Below are 26,717 nucleotides of genomic sequence, written 5' to 3' on the forward strand. Positions count from 1 at the left end.
CTTTGGCCAGAGTCCATTATTAACACTCAGCACAAGAGAAATTTAAAAAACGGAAATGTCTCTGAAAAGTAATTTGACCACATAAAAAAAGTTGAAACATATTCCTAACTCTTCCAGTACTCCCACTGCTAGGCATCTCTCCTAAAGAAACAAACTCATGATTGTTTAACACTCTCTTCCCTTGGGAACTGGTTAGATCCCTTGCACTAGGACCCTGGGCCTGTCAGCTCCTCCTTGTACCCATTGGTCCAGGTCTGTTGAGTAAAAAGTCTCCAATTTCTCCAACTAGTTGGGCTTACCAGTCTTTCCTTTCCACTCAGACATAAGCTATGCAGAAGGCCAGACAACTTTTTATTGTTTCTATCTAAAACTCGGCAAAGGTCACAGATCACTGAACAGAGAAGTGACATTAAGTCTGAGACACTTCATATAACAAGACAAAATCTTTGTTGGACTAAAATTTAAATAAAAGCATTAAGATTCTTTTCCCATGTAAGTTATCATAGAACATTCAGTGGAGTTCCCTATGCTATTCAGTAGGCCCCCATAGTTATCTGTTCTATAGATAGTAGTATGCATATACATTAATCCCAGTCTCCCAATGTATCATTCCCCCCCGCCACATTTCCCCTTTGGTAACCATAAATTTGATTTCGAGATCCGTGAGTCTGTTTCTGTTCTGTAAATAAGTTCATTTATATCATTTTATCATTTATATAATTTTTATTAGATTTCAGATTTAAGTGATATCATATGATATTTGTGTTTGTCTGACTCGCCTCACTTAGCATGATACATGTATATGCATAATGATTCACTTTGCTGTACACCTGAAACTAACACAGCATTGTAGGTGAACTATTTTCAAATATAAATAAGTAAATAACAGCATAAGGCCAATTAATCCTACCTTTTTCTCATCCCTGGTATATTTTGCAGTACCTCCAACTCTTTCATTTGCTTCTGCCGTCCTATACTCACAGTGCTACACTGCCCTGGTTTTTCTTTCAGCTGTGCTTCTGTTCCCATACCCCACTGCCAAGGCCCACTCAGCCAAACTACCCATCACACTCCACAAAATCTCCTTAAATTGTAAAGAAACCGCCCACAACCTAACTTCCTCCCTCAGTGTTCTCTCAGCCTCCTCTGTTCGTCAGCGGCTCTGCTTCTCAGCCACAGATACCACACTTGAGAGAGCGATGTTCATTCTCTCACTCCCTGGGAAGCTGGGAAAAGGGAATCAGTATTTTCCTAATTCCTTCTCACCACTAGGTCTTTACCCTCCTACTCTTGTTTCAAAAGCTAAGCTCTGTTATGACACCTCTCTTTTTATGGTCCACTTTACTAGCACCCCATCATTTTGAGTAAATAAACTTTCTTCTAAAGGACAAAAAAAAAAGAAAAAAAAACACCCAAGGCCATAGGGTAAAAACTTTTTCAGATTCCAGTCCTCAAGGTACTAACAATACCTGTATTTGTGCTTTCCTTTCACTCTTGGCACCTGAGTCCATAGAGAATATGAGCTTCCTCCTACCAGATATTAAAGGTTAATCTCTGTAGGTGCCATGTCCTCCTCTCCCTCCACCCTCTCCAGGGACTATATTTAATCACCCACTTTCTAGCATCTACATATTCCTTTTCTGGATCTTTCACACTTACAATCTGTGTGTGTGTGTTCTGGATCTTTCACATTTACAGTCTGTGTGTGTGTGTATACATATATACATCCTCTTGCCCCAGTCCTACAATGCCCTCCAGTTGTCTAGGTAACATACATTCTTTCTGCCTCTTCATGATCAGGTTTCTCAAAACACTAGTCTACTCTTACTTTATCCAATTTCTGACTTCTGTTCATTTCTCAACCCACTATTCTGATTTCCACTCTAATGAAACTGTTCTTAGCTTACCAAGAGCATCCATGTGATCAAGTCCCAAGAAAACTTCCATTTTATCTACCATGACCTCTCTCTGTAGTATGTAACAATAGTCTGTAATGATGCTTTTGTTCAAATGCTCTCTTCCCTTAGTTTCTATATCAACCTCCAGCTCATCAGTTTCCTTCTACCTTTTGTTCCCTCCACTTCACCGTTTTCTTCCTCCATTCATGCCCTTAATCTTGCTGCTCTGCAGGACGCCAATGTTGGCCCTGTTCTATTATCACTTGAGCCTCCCCTGGATGACTATTCAAATCCAGGAGTTTCACCTTCACTTGATCTTGTTCCCCAAGTATCCACATCAGGATAGACCTCAACACTAATCCTTGGAGACATGTATTTAATTAACTCCATCTCACTTCATCATTCTATGGATACTTGAACCCCCAACATGTCCCAAACCGAACTCATCATTTTCCTTTCAAACTGTTCATGCTCCTATAATCTTATGCCAAAGAATTAATGGTCCTGCTAGCCATCTAGTTGCTCCATTCAGAAACACAGGTCATCTCCTTCTCCTTCTCACTTCCCACATGTTATCAGCCAACAATCCCTGTAGCCCCTCCAACTCTTAAGTCCAAGCCTTCCTCTATTTGCCCTCGTGTATTTCTTGCTTGAATTGTTAAATTCTTAATTAACCTCCATTATCTGCAAGGAGATCCAACCAGTCCTTTCTGAAGGAGATCAGCCCTGGGATTTCTTTGGAAGGAATGATGCTGAAGCTGAAACTCCAGTACTTTAGCCACCTCATGCGAAGAGTTGACTCATTGGAAAAGACTCTGATGCTGAGAGGGATTGGGAGCAGAAGGAGAAGGGGACGACAGAGGATGAGATGACTGGATGGCATCACTGACTCGATGGACTTGAGTCTGAGTGAACTCCGGGAGTTGGTGATGGACAGGGAGGCCTGGCGTGCTGTGATTCATGGGGTCACAAAGAGTCGGACATGACTGAGCGACTGAACTGAATTTGCACACAACTGAGAGAATACAAAATTATATATATGGTACAATTTTAAGCGTGGGAAATTCTCACAGTAATCATTTAATATAGTGGGCTTTATTCAAAATATTTTTCTGCACTTTACAAATGGTCCACCATAAACATGACCTGTTGTTGTTGTTTTTAATGAAGCTAAAAGAAAGCTACTTTATAATGTAAAAATGCAGAGGAATAATATCATACCATGCATCAGTGGTATATCTAGAAGACAACATTCCTGCGTATGCTGAAACCTTGGAAACAGCTTGAGTCCTGGAGAGTTGATACAGAGGCAAGTCTTCTTGGTCCCTTCTCTGAGCCACGACAGGAAGTTCAACAAGCAAGCCAGGACCCTGCACATCATTTGGAATCATCATGCCTAAAGAGCAAAACCAGATGTTGGTGAGCACAGGATACATTCATTCATTCTTCATTCATTCAACAAAGAGTTATGGATATCTACACAGGCAGGCCCCTTTCAGGTAGAAGACTTATTTACACTAAACTAAATAAGCAAAATATTTAACATGTCAGATGGTGGCAGTGCTATGGTAAAAAAAATTCTGTGAGGAAGGGAAATAAGGATTGCTCAGTGGAAGAGGGTTACAATGTTAAGCATGGCTTTAGTGAAAAGATATTATGTTAGCAATATGAATCTTTTATCAAAAGAATCTTTCTTATAAGTCAGAAAGAGAAAGACAAATACTGTATGGTATTACTCATATGTGGAATCTAAAAAATACAACAAACTAACAAATAAAACAAAAGCAATGCAGATTCACAGATACAGAGAACAAACTAGTGGTTACCAGTGGAGAGAGAGAAGCAGGGAGGACCAATACAGGGATCTGGAGGGGAAAAGGGTTATTATTGGATTATGTGAAACTTTTTTAAAATGTAAAGGATCGTAGAATTTAAAGAATCTTTCAATTAAAAAAAAAAACAACTAATCTCCTTTACGATGGAGATTATCTCCTTATCTTACTATAAATTTTCCTTCGTTGATCTAGGCTGTCTCAATTACAGACACAGTAACATTTCACTAACTTAAAAAAAAAAAAAAAACTACACAGAAAAACAAATAATCAAATGAAAACACATTTTTGAAGGGGCTTTGTTTATAAATTCCAAAATTCTTTTACATTTGTTATCTTATTTAATTCTTACATTAAACTAGTTACAAGAGATACTAGCAATCATATTTAATAGATGGGGAATTCCAGGCTGAGGAATTTTGCCAATTAGAATGTGTGAATTTACCTAACATGTCATCTGTGTCACTTTCCTATTACAGAAAAAAGGAATAACTAGGGCAGGGCTGTGCAGGCAGTCTTATGGTACATGTTTAGAGAGCTGCATGCAGGCTGGCATAAACCCATTCATCGCTCTTAGGATACACCTCAGTATCCATTACATCTAATCCATTACAAATTCCCAGCCAATCTTTTCTCATTGTGTTATACAAATATAAAAAATGGTGTATCAAATGCCTCCCTTAAATCCATACATTTATAGTATATTTTGGAAACTTGGCTTATCAGAAAATTAAAATTGATCACTAGGATATATACTCCTCTAAAACTTCTCCTATAAGCATCACTTAAACTTTCCATTTCTTCATATTGAACAGATTTTCTAGTAAACTCACTTGTACTTCTGCTTTTTATCTTGTCTAGACACTTTGAGTCAGGATCTGATCAGTTGGTAACACTGATTAATACAGTATAGGAAATACAGCAGAGAATCTGAAGCAGGGGGTGAAAGTAACTGTAACACTCAGGTGGTATTAAAGGAAGTCTCAGGTGCCTGTCCCCCATCACCAGGCAGCCCTCAGCCCATCCCCTGGGCCCTCATTCACACATGCAGTCAAATCCATAGATGCGCACCACTGCTCTAGCTCCCTGTGTCTACCCCCTCCCCTAAGGAGGGACTGGGTGGGATGGAGATTCTGCAGAAATGGCCTAAAATGAGAGTTGAAAGAACAAAAAACTGGCTCTATTTGCAGAGCTAATTCCCATCCAGCTACACTGGTAAAGCAGCCTATTAAATTACAGCACTGAGTTTCATAGGATGCTGCAGTTTGTTTAAAACTTTCACTACCTGCTCCACACAGGGCTGCCCATACCCTTTGCCCTCTCCTCCTCCTTAGCAGTGCTCAGGTACACATCTCTCCCCTCTCACCGTGCTTGACACAGGCGACTTAACAGACCTGCTTGTCAGGTGCACCATGGTATCTGGGAGCCCGTAAAATAAATCATATCCTTTGGGGCCTATGCAGTTGTTAGGTAACGGCCACAACAGGAAAACACAGTTAGGAAAACAGGAAAGTTAAAAAAAAAAGTCTCTGGATAAACGGAAGTTAATGCTACCAGGAGAAGAATGGGAGTAATTTCAAAAAGGTCTATACTTAGTGAGGTGCAAGAAGAGAAAGATAAACAAAATAAAGGCAAGAAGAATCTGTGCAGAAAAGGGGTTGCTGTACAACTTAGCAACCAGACAAGAAAAAAATAGGGAACTGGCATACTGATAAATCATGCCAGAACCGGCATGCTGTTAAATCACCACACAGGAGCAGCATATCACCTTCTCGTGCAAGAAATAGTCCTTGAGCACCCACTATGGTAACATAATGAGATATAAGCCTCGCCCTCCAGAAGCTTATTGTAAGAGACCAATATGTGAATTTGCAAGTGTACCTGACTCTGGGTGCAATGACAGAAATTCATCCGGGTTCACTGGAGGCCCATTTTAGGTAGGGCCAATCAGACTGGGAAATACAACTACTTTCTGTCTTTGAGGATACCTGATATTAGAGCTGACTCACTGGAAATGACCCTGATGCTGGGAAAGACTGAGGGCAGGAAGAGAAGGGGGTGACAGAGTATGGGATGGTTGGATGGCATCAACACAAAGGACATGAATTTGAGCAAACTCTGGGAGACGGTGAAGGACAGGGAATCCTGGCATCCTGCAGTCAATGGGGTCCCAAAGAGTCGGACATGACTTAATGACTGAACAACAATTTTAGATTAAGTACAGGGTGAAGAATAGCCCTTTACATATAGGTTTTCAAAAATAACTTTTAATTCAATTGCTCATAAGTAACTCTTAAAGTCTCTGTAGTCAAAAGGCTACAGATTTGAAAAAGGCCTTATAGAACACTTAGCCCAATTGCACCATTTTACAGCTGCGGAAATGGGGAAGCTTGGAGAAGGGGGTGGTTTGCCTGGTAACATAGCAGATTAATGGCTTAGTACTGAGGGACCTGGGAATGAAACTGTACTGACTCTGTATCAATAATTTCTCAGTTCACCCATGGTTAGCATTAATCCAAGTCTTAATCACAGCATTCTGGCAGCTCTCAAAAATTTTTTTGCTATGAATGCTCAAAAATAAATTCACTGATAGTTGAAAATTTTTCCAAAACACATGTGGTTATGAACACTTTCCTAGTGAGGACAGGCCTAAGGTATACAAATGTAGCTAAATACCTAAAGCTATAATCTCCAAAAATAGAATCCAAGTGCCTTGATAAATATTAGATTAAGGCAGTACAGTAGTTTGATTGATGGTTCACCTGGATATCTATATCTGCCATAGAACCTATAAATGAAGCCTTACATGGAGAAAAGGACTTTGCAAAGGTAACTAAATTAAGCATCTTGAGATGAGACAATCCAAGCAGGCCTTAAATCCAACAACAGGTGTCCTTATAAGAGACAAAAGAAGAGAAGACATGGAGAAGAGGAGAGGACCACGTGAGGACAGAGGCAGAGATTAGAATGAAACAGCCACAAGCCAAAAGATGCTGGAGTCACCTGAAGCTGGACAGGGAAAAGAACAGATTCTTCCCAAGGCCTTCAGAAGTAGCACAGCATATTAATTTAGGATTTGCTGCTGCTAAGTTGCTTCAGCCGTCTCCGACTCTGTGCGACCCCATAGACAGCAGCCCACCAGGTTCCGCCGTCCCTGGGATTCTCCAGGCAAGAACCCTGGAGTGGGTTGCCATTTCCTTCTCCAATGCATGAAAGTGAAAAGTGAAAGTGAAGTCGCTCAGTCATGTCCGACTCTTAGTGACCCCATGGACTGCAGCCCACCAGGCTCCTCTGTCCATGGGATTTTCCAGGCAAGAGTACTGGAGTGGGGTGCCATTGCCTTCTCCAATTTAGGACTTAGAGGCTCCAGAACAGTGAGAGAATTAAGTTCTGGTGTTCTAAGCTGCCAGGTGTGTGGTAACTTGTTACAGGGCCCTGGGAAACTCATGCAGGCAGCAGAAGTCAGGGGAAATAACTTTGGAGTCTCTTAAATGATACGCAGAGGAGGGCTCAGAGGAAGGTTGAATCATCCCATGAGGACAAAGTCTCTCCCCCTATCTTTCTCCTAACTCCAATGTCCGTCTTCACAAACACTCAGCCCATATTTCCAGCCCACTGCTTTCAATCCTGACAGTATAAAACAGCAAATGGTTCTCAAGCTGGGGCAATTCTGTCTCCCAAGGGACTTCTTGACATTGTCTGGAGACATTTTGATTTTGATCATGACTAGGAATGAGAGTACCACTGGGATCTAGGGTGAGAAGGCAAGGAGGCTGCTAAACATCTGACCATGTGCAGGGAAGCTCTCCATAACAAAATTATCTGATCTGAAACAATGCTGGATATTATTATAAACTATTAATATCAATGGTAATCAAACACATTGATTCATTCATTTGTGCCGTAACTCTTCCTCAAGTATTTAATAGAGGGCTACAGAAATGTGGTGAATTTAAAAAACAAGACAAAAAACAGTATACGAGGAGAATTTTTGTGAAAAAAGTTACATTTTTCTCCTAGCCACAATCAAGTTACACATTATGAAAAATTGAATAGATTCACTTAATCTAAGATATTCAAAATTAACTATCTTAATTTTTTAAATTAACTATTCATGATGTATTCTGACTGGCAGGGAACTGGCAATTGTTATCATCTCAATGCCTTCAATCTTCAACAGCATTAAAAGAACCCCATTGTTTTAGATTTTACTTGATAGAATGTTGAATTCATATAAACCAGTTCTATAACTTTCTACAGGTATCTCACTCTCCTAACAATATATTATCATATAACACAAGAACTGCCCATAGAGAAAGACTTTTCCCATAAGTAGAGTCAAAACAGGTGAAAGACAGCATAAATCCTGAACAATGGTTCTATAAATCCCAATTCTTTGAAAGAACTTACCAGTCCCTCCTAGGGAATATTAATATTACAATGACATTTGATACTGCAGTGTTGGATAAGGAAAGATTACTTTTTAAAGTCAAGTTTTCAAAATATATAAGAATCAATATGGGAAGAGACAAGGAGAAGCACTATACTACTAGAATTCTTTAATGGAAACTAAGTTATTAATGTGCCAAAATTGACTGTAATATATGGCCATAAAAATGTTTCATAAATGTTTAAAATATGTCTCTCTTTATTAATATTTAACAACCCCATTCAATGAGCTAACAGTATCACTTAATAGCATCAGAGATTTTAATATATATTAGTAGAGACTTATTTCAGATTAGTATATGGCACTAGTTTTAGTTGTAATCCACACAGCTAATAAAAAGCAAAATGAGGCAGAGAAAATGCAGCCCTCACAGAAAGCAGAATCCGAAAGCTCTAAGTTGAAATATGAGTCACATTACTTTTCCAGATATTTAGAAACAGATTAATTAATAAGCAGATTTCAATTCAAAAAAATATAATGAATGAAAATATGACAGTAAAATTTGTCATATGTACAAATAGTACTGAAAGATTGCAAAATAATGTAACTTGTGTTTATGACAAATGAAAATCACAAACCTAAATCCAGACTACTCTTTGTTAATGAATTAAGATTTTCCAGATCATCAAATCTGCCTTGTTGAGTGTTTCCTTCAGTTGAGGGTATGGAGGAGAGGGAATTGATGCCAAAGTTCTCTTTCATCTTGAGAGGAAGAAAAACAGAAATGCATTAGCACTTTATGATAAAATGTGGAACACCATAATGTTGTTCAATCCAGATCATAACGATTGTGGAAAACTGGCCCTGCAAACAGGCCTTCTCAAGTAATGTTTTATACTGTGGTAAGCAGTTACAAATGCTACTAACAATATCTGCAAGAGACCAGGCTAGTAAAAATCTGTTTTTTCCAAACGCTGGATTTTTTAACAAAAAAATTATTTTATAAACATTAATAAATGCATTCAAATAAACATTCACCAAGGTAGAGGAATAAACAATCTATCAAGGCAAGCAAGGTCAATGGTTGATACACATTACATTCTAGATCATCCTGGATCACAACTTAAATAGCTTCATTGCTGATCTGGAAACACCTGGTGAATTTTCATAGTTCTAAGCCTTTGCTATGCCCCCCCTTACACTCTTATCTACCTAATAAACAACCTGTTCCCCGAGCCTAAAACCCACAGATAAGCACAGTCAGCAGTTATTACGCTTGCCCTGTCTTCCTTTTGTACACATGTCTTTTATGGTTTTCCAAAGTTATAATCTTCCAGAACATACAATTTTCACTGATGTATTTTATTATGATATTAAAAAAAACATTTATATGTATGAAATTAAATTGCAACATATGGCCACCACAGACATATACCTTCAATCAGGGGTTCCCAACCTCCAGGACCTAATGCCTGATGATCTGAAGTGAAGCTGATGTAATAATGATAGAAATAAAGGGCACAATAAATGTAATATGCTTGAATAATCCTGAAACCATTCCCCCACCATGGTCTGTGGAAAAACTGTTTTCCACAAAACCAGTCCCTGGTGCCAAAAACACTGGGGACCACTGCCTTAATTCTTTTAAGGTTAATAGCACCGTGTTATTCTCTGTTCTTGGAAATTTAGGTTGTCCAAAACAAAAATATAAATTTTATTTTTTACAACAGTCCACATTTTTTCATGATTATACGGGTCACACTTCAACAGTAAGAAAAATACCTCTCATAAGCTGATGTATCAAATACTGCTAGATTTTATCAAACAGATTAGGAATATAATTGAGTATAAAACTATATCAGATACCCGAAGGAGCTAGAGTACATAGAATTCAACTCAAATATTAAATAGAGGTGAGAAAGGAAATATGACTAGGTAGTATTCTAGAATAAAAGAAGAAGAACTTCTTAGAGCAGAGACTAGGAGGAGATGGGAGCCACTGAGTATTTAAAAAGAAAAAAATTTACAATCATTTTTGAACAGTTTGGTTATTTTAATTAATGGCAATTATGACTGAAGAATAAGAACTGATATGTAAATCTGCGGTTTCAATAAGGTGGATATGAAAGGTTAGACCTTTAGAAAAATCAATTCAGTTTTTTTCCTAAATAAGACAATGAGAGCATAAATTTAGTCTCAGACAAAAAGAAATAGATATTTTCAAATAGAGAAAAGGACTTAGACATGTTTCCAAAGACTATTTGAAGATGGCCAATAAGCATGTGAAACTTTGCTCACTGTCACTAATCGAGAATTACAAATCAAAACTACAGCGAGCTGCCACTTCACACCCATCTATAAAACAGAAAGCAAGTGTTAGTGAGGATGTGGAAAAATTAGAAAATCCGTGCATTGCTGGCAGGAATGTAAAATGGCACAGCAGCCATGAAAACAGTACGTGATTCTCCCAAAAATAAACAGAATTACCACATATCCTGGCAATTTCACTTCAGGGTGTGTACCACCGAAAATTTGGTTTTTAACAGATGTTTGTATAGCAGTGTCCACAGCAGCATTGTTCACAATAGCCAAAGACAGAAACAACCCAGATGTCCATCAATTGATGAACAAGCAAACCAAGTGGGGTATATACATTCAATGGAATGCTATTCAGCCTCAAAAAGGGAGGAAATGCTGACATGTGCCATGTATGAACCTTGAAGACATCACGCTAAGTGAAATAGGTCAGACACAAAAGATACATATTGTATGATTCCATCTACATGAGGTTCTTTGCAGTCAAATTCTTAGACGCAGAAAGTAGAACTGTGGTTTGTTGCCAGAGGATAAAGGAAAAGGAGAATGAGCAGTTTATTGTTTACTGGGCACAGAGTCTCCATTTGGGAAGATGTAAAAATTCTAGAGATGGGTGGTCGTAATGGTTCTTCAATAATGTGAATATTCATTTCATTCCATGAAAACTGTAAGCCTAAAAATGGTTAAAATGGTCAACTTCATATAATGTATATTTGATCACAACTAAAAATAAAGAACCAGATCTATCAACCTTGATACTTTTATCCTTCAACTAAAATGGAGTAAGGGAGTGGTGGAGAAAGATAAGCTTATAAGTAGTTGGGTACTGTTTGCACTCCACAAACATAGCTATACTTGTAGCCCAAAATAGATATTATCAAATATAATGAGGACAGAATGATAGATAATGTTTCACTGCCTACTAGAGGACACCCTCTAAATAGAAGAGTACCGGGAATTACATATTTGTAAGGCATGTGACTGTGTTTTTAAAATCCACTCACCCAGAGCTTATAATATTAAATAATAAATGATCACCATGAAGGAAAGCTATGACCAACCTAGATGGCATATTCAAAAGCAGAGACATTACTTTGCCAACAAAGGTTCATCTAGTCAAGGCTATGGTTTTTCCTGTGGTCATGTATGGATGTGAGAGTTGGACTGTGAAGAAGGCTGAGCGCCAAAGAATTGATGCTTTTGAACTGTGGTGTTGGAGAAGACTCTTGAGAGTCCCTTGGACTGCAAGGAGATCCAACCAGTCCATTCTGAAGGAGATCAGCCCTGGGATTTCTTTGGAAGGAATGATGCTAAAGCTGAAACTCCAGTACTTTGGCCACATCATGCAAAGAGTTGACTCATTGGAAAAGACTGTGATGCTGGGAGGGATTGGGGGCAGGAGGAGAAGGGGATGACAGAGGATGAGATGACTGGACGGCATCACTGACTCTATGGACATGAGTCTGAGTGAACTCCAGGAGTTGGTGATGGACAGGGAGGCCTGGCGTGCTGCGATTCATGGGGTCGCAAAGAGTCGGACACGACTGAGCGACTGATCTGATGGAGTCCACCATAATGACAGTAAGACAAATAAAGATCCAAGCCCATCCTGATCATGTTGGCACAACTGTTACAGAGGATGAGGATATTCCACCCAGAAATATGCCACTTTGGCAGAGAGATTATTCCGAGCTGAAGAAAAAGAAGAGACACAGAAAAGTTTCCTATCCTCCCCTGGTTCTCAATCACCAAAGACGACTCTAGACTCTTTTCACCTCAGAGATGACACTAAGAGAAATGTATATGGCAAACATTACTAAAACAACCCTTATGTTCCATCAATTTCCCCCATAATATTTACCTTCACACAGTAGCTAACCCTAAAAGCCTGAATCCCTTTCCCTCTATCTTGACACTCGTCTACAAATGTACTGTCCTCCAGTAAGATGCTGCATAAGCCCAAGTTCTAACCCCTCCATTGGGTGACCTATCACTGAGTTTTTCCTGTGTGTATGCATGTTGCAGGTGTTAATAAATTGTTTTTCTTCTGATAATCTGTCTTTTGTCAGTTTAATTTCTAGGGTCCCAGCCAAAGGAACCTAAGAAGGTAAAGGAAAACGATTTTCTTTCCTCACCTACACTCATCACTGTGGGATATGGATGGGAAATGGGGAAAATAGCTAATGCCCATATGCCCAGAAAAACTATAATTCAAAAAGATAGATGCACCCCTATGTTCATAGCAGCACTATTCACAATAGCCAAAACATGGAAACAACCTAAATGTCCATCAACAGACAGTGGATAAAGAAGATGTCTAGATATATGCAATGGAATACTACTCAGTCATAAAAGAGAACAAAATAATGCCATTTTCAGCAACGTGGATGCAACTAGCAATTATCATAGCATATTGAAAAGCAGAGACATTACTTTGCCAACAAAGGTCCATCTAGTCAAGGCTATGGTTTTTCCGGTGGTCATGTATGGATGTGAGAGTTGGACTGTTAAGAAGGCTGAGCACCGAAGAACTGATGCTTTTGAACTGTGGGGTTGGAGAAGACTTTTGAGAATCCCTTGGACTGCAAGGAGATGCAACCAGTCCATTCTGAAGGAGATCAGCCCTGGGATTTCTTTGGAAGGAATGATGCTAAAGCTGAAACTCCAGTACTTTGGCCACCTCATGCAAAGAGTTGACTCATTGGAAAAGACTCTGATTCTGGGGAAGATTGGAGGCAGGAGGAGAAGGGGACGACAGAGGATGAGATGGCTGGATGGCATCACCGACTCGATGGACGTGAGTTTGAGTGAACTCCAGGAGATGGTGATGGACAGGGAGGCTTGGCGTGCTGCGATTCATGGGGTCGCAAAGAGTCGGACACGACTGAGCAACTGAACTGAACTGAACTGAAACACCATATGAAATCTAAAATATGACTCAAATGAACCTATCTATGACACAGAAACAGAATCATGGACATAAAGAACAGACTGATGGTTGCCAATGGGAATGGAGTTGGGGAAGAGATGACCCTCCTCCTGGTTGCAGTCAGTAGATATAAGCTTTTATATATGAATGGATAAACAACAAGGTCCTACTGTATAACACAGAGAACTATATTTACTATCTTATGATAAACCATAATGGAACAGTTAAAAATGTGACAAGGAAGCCTGGCATGTTCAGTCTATGGGGTCACAAAGAGTCAAACATAACTTAGCCACTGAACAACAATGTATCTATAACTGAATCATCTTGCTGTACAGCAGTAATTAACACAACATTGCAAATCAACACTACTTCAATTTAAAAGACAGAGTTAATGCCCCAAAGCAGGATCATATAATTACTTAAAGAAAGTAAATACTGGTTAGGTAAGACACATTAGGGCTAAAACAATCTTAATCAATGCCAGTTTAAGGAGCCTATCGTTTCCTACAGGTTACCTAGCAGAATCAGAAAGCTGGGAAGTTTAACAAAGTTAGTAACTAGGATGTGTGTCCTTCAAACTGTGAGCACTGAATGTTGTTTAAACAAACTTTATAATGAGCTTGATAAATAATAGAGGAAGTGGCTACCCTGTGGATTGATTGGGTCATCAATAAAAACTTACAAGAGGAATTTTTTAAAACCTAACGTTATGCAATGATACTTGAGATATTCATGGGGTCGCAAAGAGTGGGACACGACTCAGCGACTAAACTGAACTGAACTGATGGATTAAAAAGTTACTATATCTCAAACAGCGTAGATGGAAATGAAGATGGTAAGGTTGAAAAACAGTATTGAAAGATCAAAAAGTGATTCTAGTAATAATGTAGACTCTGACATTAAATATGCATTGAAGGAATATGAGTAAAATTCCATCATTAAATCCAAGAACAGGCAAACACCTGATATTTTACAGCTTTTAAAATAGGGACACTTAACTAAATATATAAAGTAAATATTATGAATATACTATTCATCTATATCTCTAAAAGTTTATATATTAAAATGGGACTATATTTCAGGTTGACTTATATTTGAGTAAATGGAAAAAAATTATTTTTATAGAAGAAAACAGACATAACAAGAATATTTATTTATATATTTATAATTTGCTCCATATAACTAAATATTGTGTTTGAGGTCAAGCACTTAGCAGACACAGGAGTGGGAATGAATGGGACTGGCGGAGAGAGAAAAAACCAGTGTCAACAGCAACATACCAGGTGACTCTATGTCACCTCTTCCCACATGCTTAACATAATTCCAAAACATCTGTTCTCTGGTAGACTGCCCAGAGTCCAGTATCAAGGGTAATCCTCAAGGGTTCCTTAAATACATAAATATAGCATCTAGCATAGCAGAGAGACCCATAATGAAATGGAAAGGGGAGGAAGGTCGAAGGGAGGCAAGGACAAAACCCAGCTCTATCTGCCCTGTGAGAGAACAAAGAAAGGCCACTTTGCACATCACTGCAGGGAAGTTGCTGACCTCACTGAGGAGGGCACCGTACCCTTCCGAACGCGCTGCTACGTACTCCAGACAGAAAACTTTCTCTTCATTTGCCTGGAAGTTAATTTGGGTCAGGAAATAAACAAAAATAAAACATTAAAAACATCCCTACCAAAAGATTCCAGTTGGTGGCCAGTTAACCCTAATTTTATTTTTAAAAATAAGTTTACTGGTGATTTAATAGCAAGAGCTAACCTAGTAAATACAATGTTTTCCTACCAAGTTGTCCACAGGCAGTATCGCTAATGTAAAGATAATTTTCTAGAGTTCAGTGACTTTCTATTTAGTATTATATATAAAACAGAGGACAGTGTGGATAAGCAAGACAGAAATAACAAATCTTTTAATCAATCTTGCCTTGATTTTCCTTGACAAGCACATTATCTGAGAAATACAGAGCTATATCTCCCTGAGGGATTTTTTTTTTTTTTTAAATCACAAATGATGAAAGAACTCTTCCTTGAAATGGGTATCAGGAGGAAAACATCACTAAAAAAGCAAGGTTAAAAAACAACAACAACAAAAATCACATCATAACAGCAAAGCAACTATAGCTTATTGACTCCAACTAGAAGTTAAACAATAAAGAAATGATGAGCTTTTGCTTAAAACCAACACACTGTAGGGTACATTTTTGGGAAAAAAATGTCCAATGATGAAAAGATCCATTAAATTGTGTTCGTGTGTTTAAAAGTTACATGACTGATGGACAGAGATGGTGAGGGGCGGAGTCAGGAAGGATGCGGAAGATGCATTCCAATCCCTTACCATTTCTTCTGGGTTACAGCCGCACTGTTGCATGTCCTGAGGATACATGCTCATCATGCATCCCGCTTCTTGAGGCTCGGGCAGTTCACAATCCGGGAACCACTGTGTACCAAAGTGAACCTCCTTCATAGATGGAACAGGAGCAGATTCTTGGATGTGTGATGAGGGATACGACTCCAGAGATTGAAGTTGGTCTTGATAGAGCTCATATTCTTCATCAACAAGCATTTCTCTTTCTTCACCCATCTCCTGCAACCTAGGGACCATAAATTCATGCATTTCCCAGGTCTCCTTGCTATTGTCTATCTCTTTTTGTTGGGACCGAAAAGCCTTTCCCAAATCTAGAAATGGTTCATCCACAAGCTCTTCTTTAAAATAGGGCTCATCTCTAAATCCCTGTGAATAAAAATTGCAAAACAAAACAAAACAAAACTTTAAACTCTGTCTTAAAGCTGCACTCGACACATTAACTGGAAAATTAACCCCTGGCATAACTGCAGTAACAGTATTATATGTCATGCATGGTTAACCCAAACAGCTCTCCATTACAATAGAGGAAAATATAACCTTACTGCCACACAAACCTCAATCTGGAAAAGAAACAACAAAAGAGGCAACAATCTGCCTTTGGCAAGGTGACGGAGTAGTCTAAAAGGTTCGTTACACATTAACCACCTGAAAATTCTCAGAAGCAGGAGTTTTGTGAAACTGCTACACTGAATGTTTAACTCATGCATCTCATATAAAAAGTAATACATAAGTATGTATTACCATCTCAGAAGAAAGCAAAGACTTAAAAGTCAGGATTATCAGGTTTATGTAACTCAAAAGTTCATGGCTCTTTGAATGTTTACAAAACCTTCTCTATAAACTAAAGATATAAGGAATATGTGCAACTACTTTGAGTATAACTCTTTTATAATACACCATTTAACAAAAGATGATTTTTGCATTTGCATTAATAATATAAAACAAAAAGGAATGAATACAGTATGCTCTTCAATTAATTCAAACTTCACTAATCAAAAGAGCAAGAATATAGAACTAAATAAAGCTAGATGGTCCACACACATGAGCAGAAATTTTGTTGAGTTCTTAGGAACACTTGAGGAATATATGAATCTGCTGAGCCTTTGACCTAACTTCAAGGGACCTGAGGGTGCTAAGCACAATAAGGCCCAATTCCCTCTGAAGGATCAATGACATTTCCTATTTTAAGTCCTATTAATTAAATATCAATAAATGTACAGTCGTGAAAAGAATCTACACCTTGCCATTGCTTCCTCACTTGCAGCTAGACATCATTGCAGGGACGCTTTTAAGTTAATATAGTAAGGCAAATACTGTAACCTAGTTATTTAAAAAAAGAAAAAATGGTATTTAGAAGGTATATTTAAACATGTCACACAGTTAAGAAATTGTAACAAAAAATGTATAAACTGAAAAAAATATATAATGGACACTACAGGACTACATATCAGGTTTCGACACTGTCAACAAACTATGCAAAGAATATCAAAAGACAGTTGTTATCAAGTTAAGAAAAAACATACTCTAACTGCTGAAAGCAAAATAAACACAATTCACTTTAAGAATGAAAAAGGAAAAGTTTCAAAATATACTTTCTAATATTAAAGCATAAAGTAAGGTTTGACTAAATAATTCTTCTTTAGAAAGTATTCAATAAGAAGTTCTTCTAGGGGGAAAAAAAGTTGTTTAGTATAGCTCTTGTTCTACAGCATTTTAAATGCAGGTCTGTTTTCAAAACTCTCTCTACTCTCAAAATTTTAAGAGTGTATTAGTGATATAAAGTCAGGTATGTTTGTTCTTTGAAAATGCCTTATACCTAGCCGATGTCATTTATGGAGGCAATGTGATACAAAAGAGAAAAGATTCCAGTTTAAAAAAAATTTTTAAAGGGGGAGAGTATTTAATTTGTATCTATTTAGACAAGACAGTAAGAACAAACGTTTGTCTTCTTTATAATAGCAACTGTTTAAATGGGGAAAAAATGTACTAAATACCTGGGGTGCTTCAAGTATTAAAGATGAATTTATATCATGAATTGTTCCTGAAATTTCAGTCTTGTCTTCATTATTGCTTGAAAGTAAAATGCGACTTTCTTCCTCTTTATCACCTTCCTGAAAACAGAAGCATTTAAAATTTTTTTAGCATGATTGAAGAATTGTTTTGTAAACCATGAACCTATTTTTTTATTGAATTCTAACTGAAACTCCAATACTTTGGCCACCTCATGTGAAGAGTTGACTCATTGGAAAAGACCCTGATGCTGGGAGGGATTGGGGGCAGGAGGAGAAAGGGATGACAGAGAATGAGATGGCTGGATGGCATCACTGACTCGATGGACGTGAGTCTGAGTGAACTCCAGGAGTTGGTGATGGACAGGGAGGCCTGGTGTGCTGTGTGATTCATGGGGTCGCAAGGAGTCGGACATGACTGAGCGACTGAACTGAACTGAACTGAACTGACATACACGGAGAAGGCCATGGCACCCCACTCCAGTACTCTTGCCTGGAAAATACCATGGATGGAGGAGCCTGGTGGGCTGCAGTCCATGGGGTCGCAAAGAGTCAGACACAACTGAGTGACTTCACTTTCACTTTTCACTTTCATGCATTGGAGAAGGAAATGACAACCCACTCCAGTGTTCTTGCCTGGAGAATCCCAGAGATGGGGGTAACTGGTGCACTGCTGTCTATGGGGTCGCACAGAGTTGGACAGGACTGAAGCAACTTAGCAGCAGCAGCAACTGACATACAATATTATATTAGTGTTAAGTATACAACATAATGATTTGGTATATGTATATGTTGCAAAATAATCACCATGAAAAGTTTAGCTAACATTTGCAATACCACACAGTATTGTTATCTACAGTCCCCATGCTGTACCTTAGAGCCTTAGGACTTGTAACTGGAGGTTTGTATCTTTTGACCACCTGCACCCATTTGGGCCACTCCCAGCCCCCAGCTCTGGCAACCAAAGAAGCACTTCTGTACTGAAGAAAACATTTTGGTTTCAAATGTTTTTCAAATTAATTCTTATCTTTCCATTAAGTGCAAGTACATAGTACTTAATGTACAGTGTTTCATTAGACCAAACTTTGCTTTCATGATTAAAAAAAAAAAGCCATATTCAGGTCAAAACTTCTCAAACTTTTAATTCTTTTTAGGTACTCCTTAAATAAAAAATCACTTTCCCAGGAACAGACCTTAATATTAAGAAATGCCTAAGTTTATACAGGATGATACTCAAAATATTTAACAATGGTACAATGTAGCCACTCTCCATCAGAAGAAGGACAACCATCCTAGTGCTCACCAGCTCAGCATCAGTTCCAGGTAATAACACAGCCACTGTCTACCAAGTCCTAGCTATACATCACAATCCATGGTAGACACTTTTACATGCTTTGTCTCAGCTTAATCTTTATATTAAGAACTTAGTACCAGTTCTATTTATTTATTCTATTAGGTGAGGATTTTATATTTACATAAAAATAATAGCAAATATATATATTTATGTATATGTATATCACAGGTACAGGTCTTAGCACTTTAAATATATCAATTTATTTAATATATTTATTAATATATTAATATATATTCTAAGAAGTAGGTGGCCTTAATAACCCTATTTTTCAGATAAGTAACAGATGCACGGTAATTTGCTCAAAGTTACATAAGTAGTCAGTTACAGACCCAGAATTTGAGTCCCGGCCATCTGGTTTTAGAGCCTGTGCTCTAAACTAGCATGCTGCACGGTCCCAAGTAGGAGCTGGTGAGGTTAAATAACAGGCACAAGGACACATAGCCTGGCAAATCACAGAGCTAAGCCAAACCCACAGGTGTCTGGCTCAGTAACTCCACCGACAGTTCTGTCCTGTGAGTTCTGAAGATACAATGTCTTTGTTTCATTAATTTATTTCTCGTATTATTTTTGGCTGTGCTGGGCCTTTGTTGCTTTGCACAGGCCTTCTCTAGCGGTGGTGAGTTGGGGCTACTCTCTTCACTGCAGTGCACAGACTTCTCATTGTGGCAGCTTCTCCTGTGGGGCACAAGCTTTAGGCACACAGGCTTCGTAGTTATAGTGTGTGAGCTCAGTAAATAGCTGGGGTGTGCAGGCTCTAGGGTGCATGGGCTTCAGTAGTCCCGGCACACAGTCTCAGTAGCTGTGACTCACGGGCCCTGGACCATGTGGGCTTCAGCAGCTGTGGCACGTGGTTTCAGTAGCTGCGGCTCACAGGCCCTAGAGCGCGAGCTTGGCATTTGTGGCACATAGGTTTAGTTGCTCTGCGGAATGTGGAATCTTCCCAGACAGGGGATCAAATCCATGTGTCCTGCACTGGCAAGCAGATTCTTATCCACCGTGCCACCAGGGAAGTCCGATACGATGCACTTTTTAAAGTCAGTTCATTCATTTTTTATCTAGGACCTTTGAGGTGAGTTTGTGGAAAAGAGAAGTCACATTTGTGGTTAACATGAAAATATATAGATAATAAGTATCTAAATAAGATTACATAATATCTATATTATATAGATAGTACATATCTATACCTATGGTATAAGACTTAACAAAAAATAATTCTGTTCTCCTGTTATATATTCATAGTCTTTCTGCCTGAACTTGACTTTGGACCTTTTTATTCACACTCTCTCCCCAGTTCTGCTGGGGACAGAACAAATGCTCAGCAAACACTAAGTGATGACATAAGTGGCCACCCACTGGACCGTGAGAAAGAGACAGAGACAGATAGACCTCAGAAAAGATCCATGCATGGTTATTTACAGTTCACAGACAGTTTTGCTTAAAGAACCCAGATGTTAAAGAAGCAATGCTGCTGCTGCTAAGTCACCTCAGTCATGTCCGACTCTGTGCGACCCCTTAGACGGCAGCCCACCAGGCTCCCCTGTCCCTGGGATTCTCCAGGCAAGAACCCTGGAGTGGGTTGCCATTTCCTTCTCCAATGTGTGAAAGTGAAAAGTCAAAGTGAAGTTGCTCAGTCGTGTCCGACTCTTAGCGACCCCATGGACTGCAGCCCACCAGGCTCCTTCGTCCATGGGATTTTCCAGGCAAGAGTACTGGAGTGGGGTGCCATTGCAATACTTTGTGGTAATTCCACTAAGAATTAAAGTGACTTTTTCTCATTCCTTTACTGGCCCCATACTCCCCAGCACCCTGGCAGCCTTATACCCACTGAGGGAAGGTGAGGCAAGGAGCCACCTCACAACTGTGCATTTCAAAATCTCTCAGAGCAAGACTCCAAGGTCCCGAGGTTTCTGCAGCTCTACCTCTACCAGAAATAGGAACAGGAATCCACAGCCACCTGGTAATAAGTTCTGTTCTTTACACTGCCTGAGACTTTTTTAAATTGCTTTAAAGTAAATTCATACTGTTTAGGTCCTTTAGGCCATAAATAATTAGGACTTCCTCTGGCAACCCCAATAATCAGGCAAATAATCATCAGGGAAAATCTAGACAAAGTTATTGCCACAATCCAAAACACCAATAAAGATGTCCCCATAAAAACATTAAACTTCTCCCTCCTTAATCTGTCCCGAAATCAAACCAAGAGTCTCATGGTATATATTCTATGGCAAAACTCACACACCAAATACATAATATAAAGTCAAGACCTTGCCTTAGCTATGTGTCATATTCCATTTTGAAGTGCTTAAAGTAACTGTTAGGTATAATATATAGGCATCTTTATGTGTAATATGTGATGAATAATATATGAAGGTCATGTGAAATTCTCCAATGCAAAAATATTATGTGTAATACATGAATCTATCTACGTCTTCAAATGGACATATAACTATATATAGACAGATATCTATCTATATGAACACTCGTTGTTGTTGTTAAGTCTCTATGTCAAGTACAACTCTTTTGCGACCCCATAAACTGTGGGATTTCCCAGACAAGAATACTGGAGTGTGTAGTCATTTCCTTCTCCAGGGGATCTTCCCGCCCCAGGGATCAAACCTGCATCTCCTTCATGGACAGGTAGATTCTTCACCACTGAGCCAACAGGGAAGCCCATAGTATGCTAATATACTTCACAGAATAAAGGAAATTTTAGAGTTAAGAAAAGATCTTATTTGTTCTCTAGTCTTTTTTAGTCTTTCAGAAATGAAAAAGTAGGCTTAGAAAAGTGGGGTACCTATGACCAAATTACTGGTACAGTGTTTCTCAAAGTACAAAATTCCGCATAAGAAATACAATGGTAACTCACATGAGGCAGATTCCTGAGAACCTGAGAACCGCCAAATCAGAATCTCTGAGAGTAGGACCTGGGAAACTGCATTTTAAACATCTTCAAGGTGATTTTTACGTCTTTGACATATGGGTGAATTTGAGACCCACTGAGCTAACTTGCAGCAAAGTTAGAAATAGAGCCCAGATTTCCTGAAATCCAGTCCAACACTCTACTATTACACATGGTATCTGTTTCAGACATGCTGCATGAAACTGAACCGGTGACAACAAATTAAAATAGGAATATACAGAATTGTGACTAAGAACACAGGGTCTGAAGCCACTCTGCTGAGTTCATATTTTAACTCTGCCCCTTACTAGTAATATCATCTTGGATAAGTTACTCAACTCTATGTCTTGACTAACTCATCTGTAATGATGGTAATAAGAGGACTACCTCCTCTTAAAGTTTCTGTGATGATTAAACTAGTGTGTGTAAAGAGCTTACAATACTGACTGACATAAAGTTAGCACTCAATAATACTTGAATACCAATTATCAACTAGTATTTTTTTTAAGTGGGGCATTGGGGAACCTCAATAGCACCATAACTAATAACACTTCAGTCAGAAATAGTGATCTAGGGAACTTGCAAAAACAAAAAAGAAAAGAAAGAAAAAGAAACAGTGATCTGACCCAGTACATGAGATTAAACAATAAGATGACTTCAGGGTAGCTTAACCAAATCAGAGTTTAGATGCTAGGGGTTACAAGGCACTGTGATGGTTAGAAAATCATATTATGATTTCATTGCTACATCATTAAAACGATAATGGTTAACTGATTTCAACTTACTAAACCACTCTGACATTGTGCCCAAATGAAAGTTAAAACACATAAACAGGCTTATTTTAATTTATGTCATATGGAATGCAGTGAGAACTTAGAATTCTGTGCCAAAGGTATGAAGATAAAAGTAGCAGTAGCTGGACTAGTAATGCTGGCAGCTAGTATGTAATGTGCTAAGCACTTAATAAATATCATCTTTAATCCTCAAAATCCTATGATGTAGACATTACTTTTTCTGAGCATTAAGTCAAAGACATTAGGGAACTTGCACAAGGACATGTATATAATATGCAGAGGAACAGAGATTTCAGGCCAGATGAATTTGTCTGCGAAATCCCCACGTTTTTAACTATTACAGTATTATCATTTCCTATATTAACAAAATCCGACACTTACCACCAAGGGTTTACAGATGCCAAGGCGCACAGTGCCTGGGGGCACAGCTTTCAACACTTCCACAGCTTCAGCAAGTGTGCTGTTATCCAAACAGTACTGATTGACTGCGACCAGACGGTCACCAGGTAATAGTCCTCCGCCTCTTTCCGCCACACCATCCGGCACCAGGGAGCGGATCACAATCACTGATCTGGTGGGATCTAAGGGGTCCTAAAGATCAAGTGAAAATACAAAGATGAGTCAGTCCTCTAAAAACAAATATACAGCCTTAAGACATGTATGTGCACATGTATGTGCACACTTCAGGGATATTGTGCATTTGGTTCCAGACCACTATAATAAAGCAGCTATCACAATCATGCGAGTCACTTGAGTATTTTCATTTCCCCAGTGCACATAAAAGTTAAGTTTACACTATAGTACACTCTCTCTACTGAGAGTGCAGTAGCATTATGTTTTAAAAAAATGTTATACCTTAATTGAAAATATCTTATCACTAAAAAATGCTAACCATCATCTAATGACACAGGGTTATTAACAAACCTTCAGTTTGTAAAAAATGAAATATCTACAAAGTGCAATACAGCAGAGCTCAACAGAAAAGGGTATATCTGACTATCTACTTTATGTGTCCAGTATTCTGGTGGTATTCTTCCAGAGACAAAATCTATTCAAATAGCACTCTATACAGCCACAAAAATATCAGCTTGTTATCAAAATAAAGATATAAACGTAACAATTTTAGTTGTATGTATGAGTTAGTGCTCAATACATACAAATTTCTTTTTAAAAATTGTGGTAATTAATATTTTGTTGGATCACAAAAGGTCTAGGGAAGAGACACAGGTTCAATCCCTGGGTTGGGAAGATTCCCTGGAGTAGGAACTGGCAACCTGCTTCAGTATTCTTGCCTGGAAAATTCCACGGACAGAAGAGCCTGGTGGGCTACAGTCCATGGGGTCGTAAAGAGTCGGACATGACTGAGTGACGAAGGACGCAGCATAAAACGTGTAGAGAGAGTTGGGAAAGACTGTGACATCCTGAAGCACAGTCATACTATGGACCTAAAACAAGCCCATCTATTATCGTTCTTGGGCAACAGGTAAGTTCCAAGAGAACTGTATTATGGGAAACGATACTCCATTCTTCAGCACTCGACCAGTATAAAATCTTCTCACTAAATCATTTAAATTCCAAAAAGAAATGAAAACCACGGCATATATCACTGCATTTCAAAAGTATGTTTAAAAATTATATAACCTAAAATTAAGACATGGTATAGATACCCCTAGATGAAGGAGTACGTCAAGGCTGTATATTGTCACCCTGCTTATTTAACTTATATGCAGACAACATTATGAGAAACGCTGGGTGGGAAGAAGCACAAGCTGAAATCAAGATTGCCGGGAGAAATATCAATAACCTCAGATATGCAGATGACACCACCCTTAGGCAGAAAGTGAAGAGGAATTAAAAAGCCTCTTGATGAAAGTGAAAGAGGAGAGTGAAAAAGTTGGCTTAAAGCTCAACATTCAGAAAATTAAGGATCATGGCATCTGGTCCCATCGCTTCATGGGAAATAGATGGGGAAACAGTGGAAACAGTGTCAGACTTTATTTCTGGGGGGCTCCAAAATCACTGCAGATGGTCATTGCAGCCATGAAATTAAAAGACGCTTACTCCTTGGAAGGAAAGTTATGACCAACCTAGATAGCATATTCAAAAGCAGAGACATTACTTTGCCAACAAAGGTCCATTTAGTCAAGGCTATGGTTTTTCCAGTAGTCATGTATGGATGTGAGAGTTGGACTGTGAAGAAAGCTGAGTGCTGAAGAATTGATGCTTTTGAAGTGTGGTGTTGGAGAAGACTCTTGAGAGTCCCTTGGCTGCAAGGAGATCCAACCAGTCCATCCTAAAGGAGATCAGTCCTGGGTGTTCATTGGAGGGACTGATGCTGAGGCTGAAACTCCAATACTTTGGCCACCTCATGCGAAGAGCTGACTCACTGGAAAAGACTCTGATGCTGGGAGGGATTGGGGGCAAGAGGAACAGGGGACAACAGAGGATGAGATGGCTGGATGGCATCACTGACTCGATGTACATGAGTTTGGGTGAACTCCGGGAGTTGGTGATGGACAGGGAGGCCTGGCGTGCTGCAATTCATGATGTCGCAGAGTCGGACATGACAGGGTGACTGAACTGAACTGAGGTAAAAACCATTCTAATATAGAGAAAATGAATATCAATTCATGAATAAAACCAATGTTTTATTGGGAGGGCCCTCATCCATTGGGAGGGCCCCCTATTTCTTTTCATTAAGCACAGAAAATAACACTAAAACTCTATAAATAAATTTGACTAATGAAGCAGTTTATAGCCACACTATCATTTTTTATTTTATTCAGAACTGGTATATAGCACTTACTATGTGTCAGACTGTGTTCTAAGTGCTTGACAATCATTAATTCAATTATTCCTTACAACAAACCCATCACTTGCTTGGCTTGTGTGCTTTGCTGCTACTGTTTCATTAAGCACATACTGTTCCATACAGGCAAGATGCAATAACGTGAGATTTTACTACTGCTAGTTTCTATTAAACCCCTCCTGAGAAAGTAACAACTACCACCTTTTGTGTTAGAATTGCAAGACTTTGAAATCACAAAAGTGAGAATTTGCCATGTTCCAGGCTATGTCTGTTTGAAGTGGCTGATGGTTCCTTTGAAGTTTTCTGTTGCAGTTTTCTATACCTTTCTATTGTAGACATCGAGGCTTATTTTCAATACTGCATGGAATCTTAACCAAATATACCATATTTAAATCAACAAAGGCTACAGAGCTAATCCCTTGAAAAATGCCTTCAAACAATTTATTTTACTTTCCTTAACTAAGCCTTGAGTTTCCACTCCCAAGTCAAAAGATCCCTGGTAAATTTCTAATATACTCTGTTGTATAACACCACATACTTATTAAGAGGATTGGAGGTAAAAATAGTCATGGAAACTCACTAATAAAGTACAGTGTTAAACTACAATGACACCAATATTTTCAAGTAGAGGGAGCTATTGCATAAGAAGAAAACAGAAAGAAACACACACAAAAAAGTACAGTGGTGTATCAGCGGCAATCAGTGCAGTAATGTAAAAGAGCTGTCTGTTTTGTCACCGACAACCATGAATCACAACACACTTTTTCATTCTGAAATATGAAACCATTACATTTTAAGTTTGACATGCTAATAAATAAGCTGTACCATTATGTCCTTCATTTAGGATGTCAGTTTTTGATGGAAGGCTTTTTTATTGGGGGGGAAGGGAAACTACATAATAGCTTATTCCCCTCATGAAATGCACAGAAAGCAGCTAGCATCACTTCTTATTAATAATTACTAAACTTTCTCAGAGAAAACTGCAACAGTAAAACATACCAAAAGCAAATAAATGATTTCCCCGGGTAGTGTAAGCCATCTCTGTAGTTTCATATAACACCTAATCAGAAAGTACTAATTTTAAGCCAAATAAATAAGTGAACTGGTTTTCAAGATG

At 38.6% G+C, this 26,717-nt stretch overlaps 1 protein-coding gene across 4 annotated transcripts in view; it reads right to left on the reverse strand.

Moving 5' to 3' along the window:
• PATJ (PATJ crumbs cell polarity complex component) overlaps positions 1-26,717 on the reverse strand; it is a 382,417-nt gene that overhangs the window by 249,094 nt on the left and 106,606 nt on the right. For all 4 annotated transcript variants that reach the window (XM_025288586.3, XM_025288590.3, XM_025288587.3 and 1 more), the window contains exons 18-22: positions 23,173-23,382; positions 17,730-17,846; positions 15,706-16,101; positions 8,759-8,882; positions 3,120-3,294 (exon numbers count right to left, since the gene is read on the reverse strand). In XM_025288586.3, the coding sequence (XP_025144371.3) occupies positions 3,120-3,294; positions 8,759-8,882; positions 15,706-16,101; positions 17,730-17,846; positions 23,173-23,382 (1,022 nt within the window). The remainder of the gene's footprint in view (positions 1-3,119; positions 3,295-8,758; positions 8,883-15,705; positions 16,102-17,729; positions 17,847-23,172; positions 23,383-26,717) is intronic.

This window comes from Bubalus bubalis, chromosome 6 (assembly GCF_019923935.1).
Source record: "Bubalus bubalis isolate 160015118507 breed Murrah chromosome 6, NDDB_SH_1, whole genome shotgun sequence".
In the NCBI taxonomy this organism is placed as follows: Eukaryota; Metazoa; Chordata; class Mammalia; order Artiodactyla; family Bovidae; genus Bubalus; species Bubalus bubalis.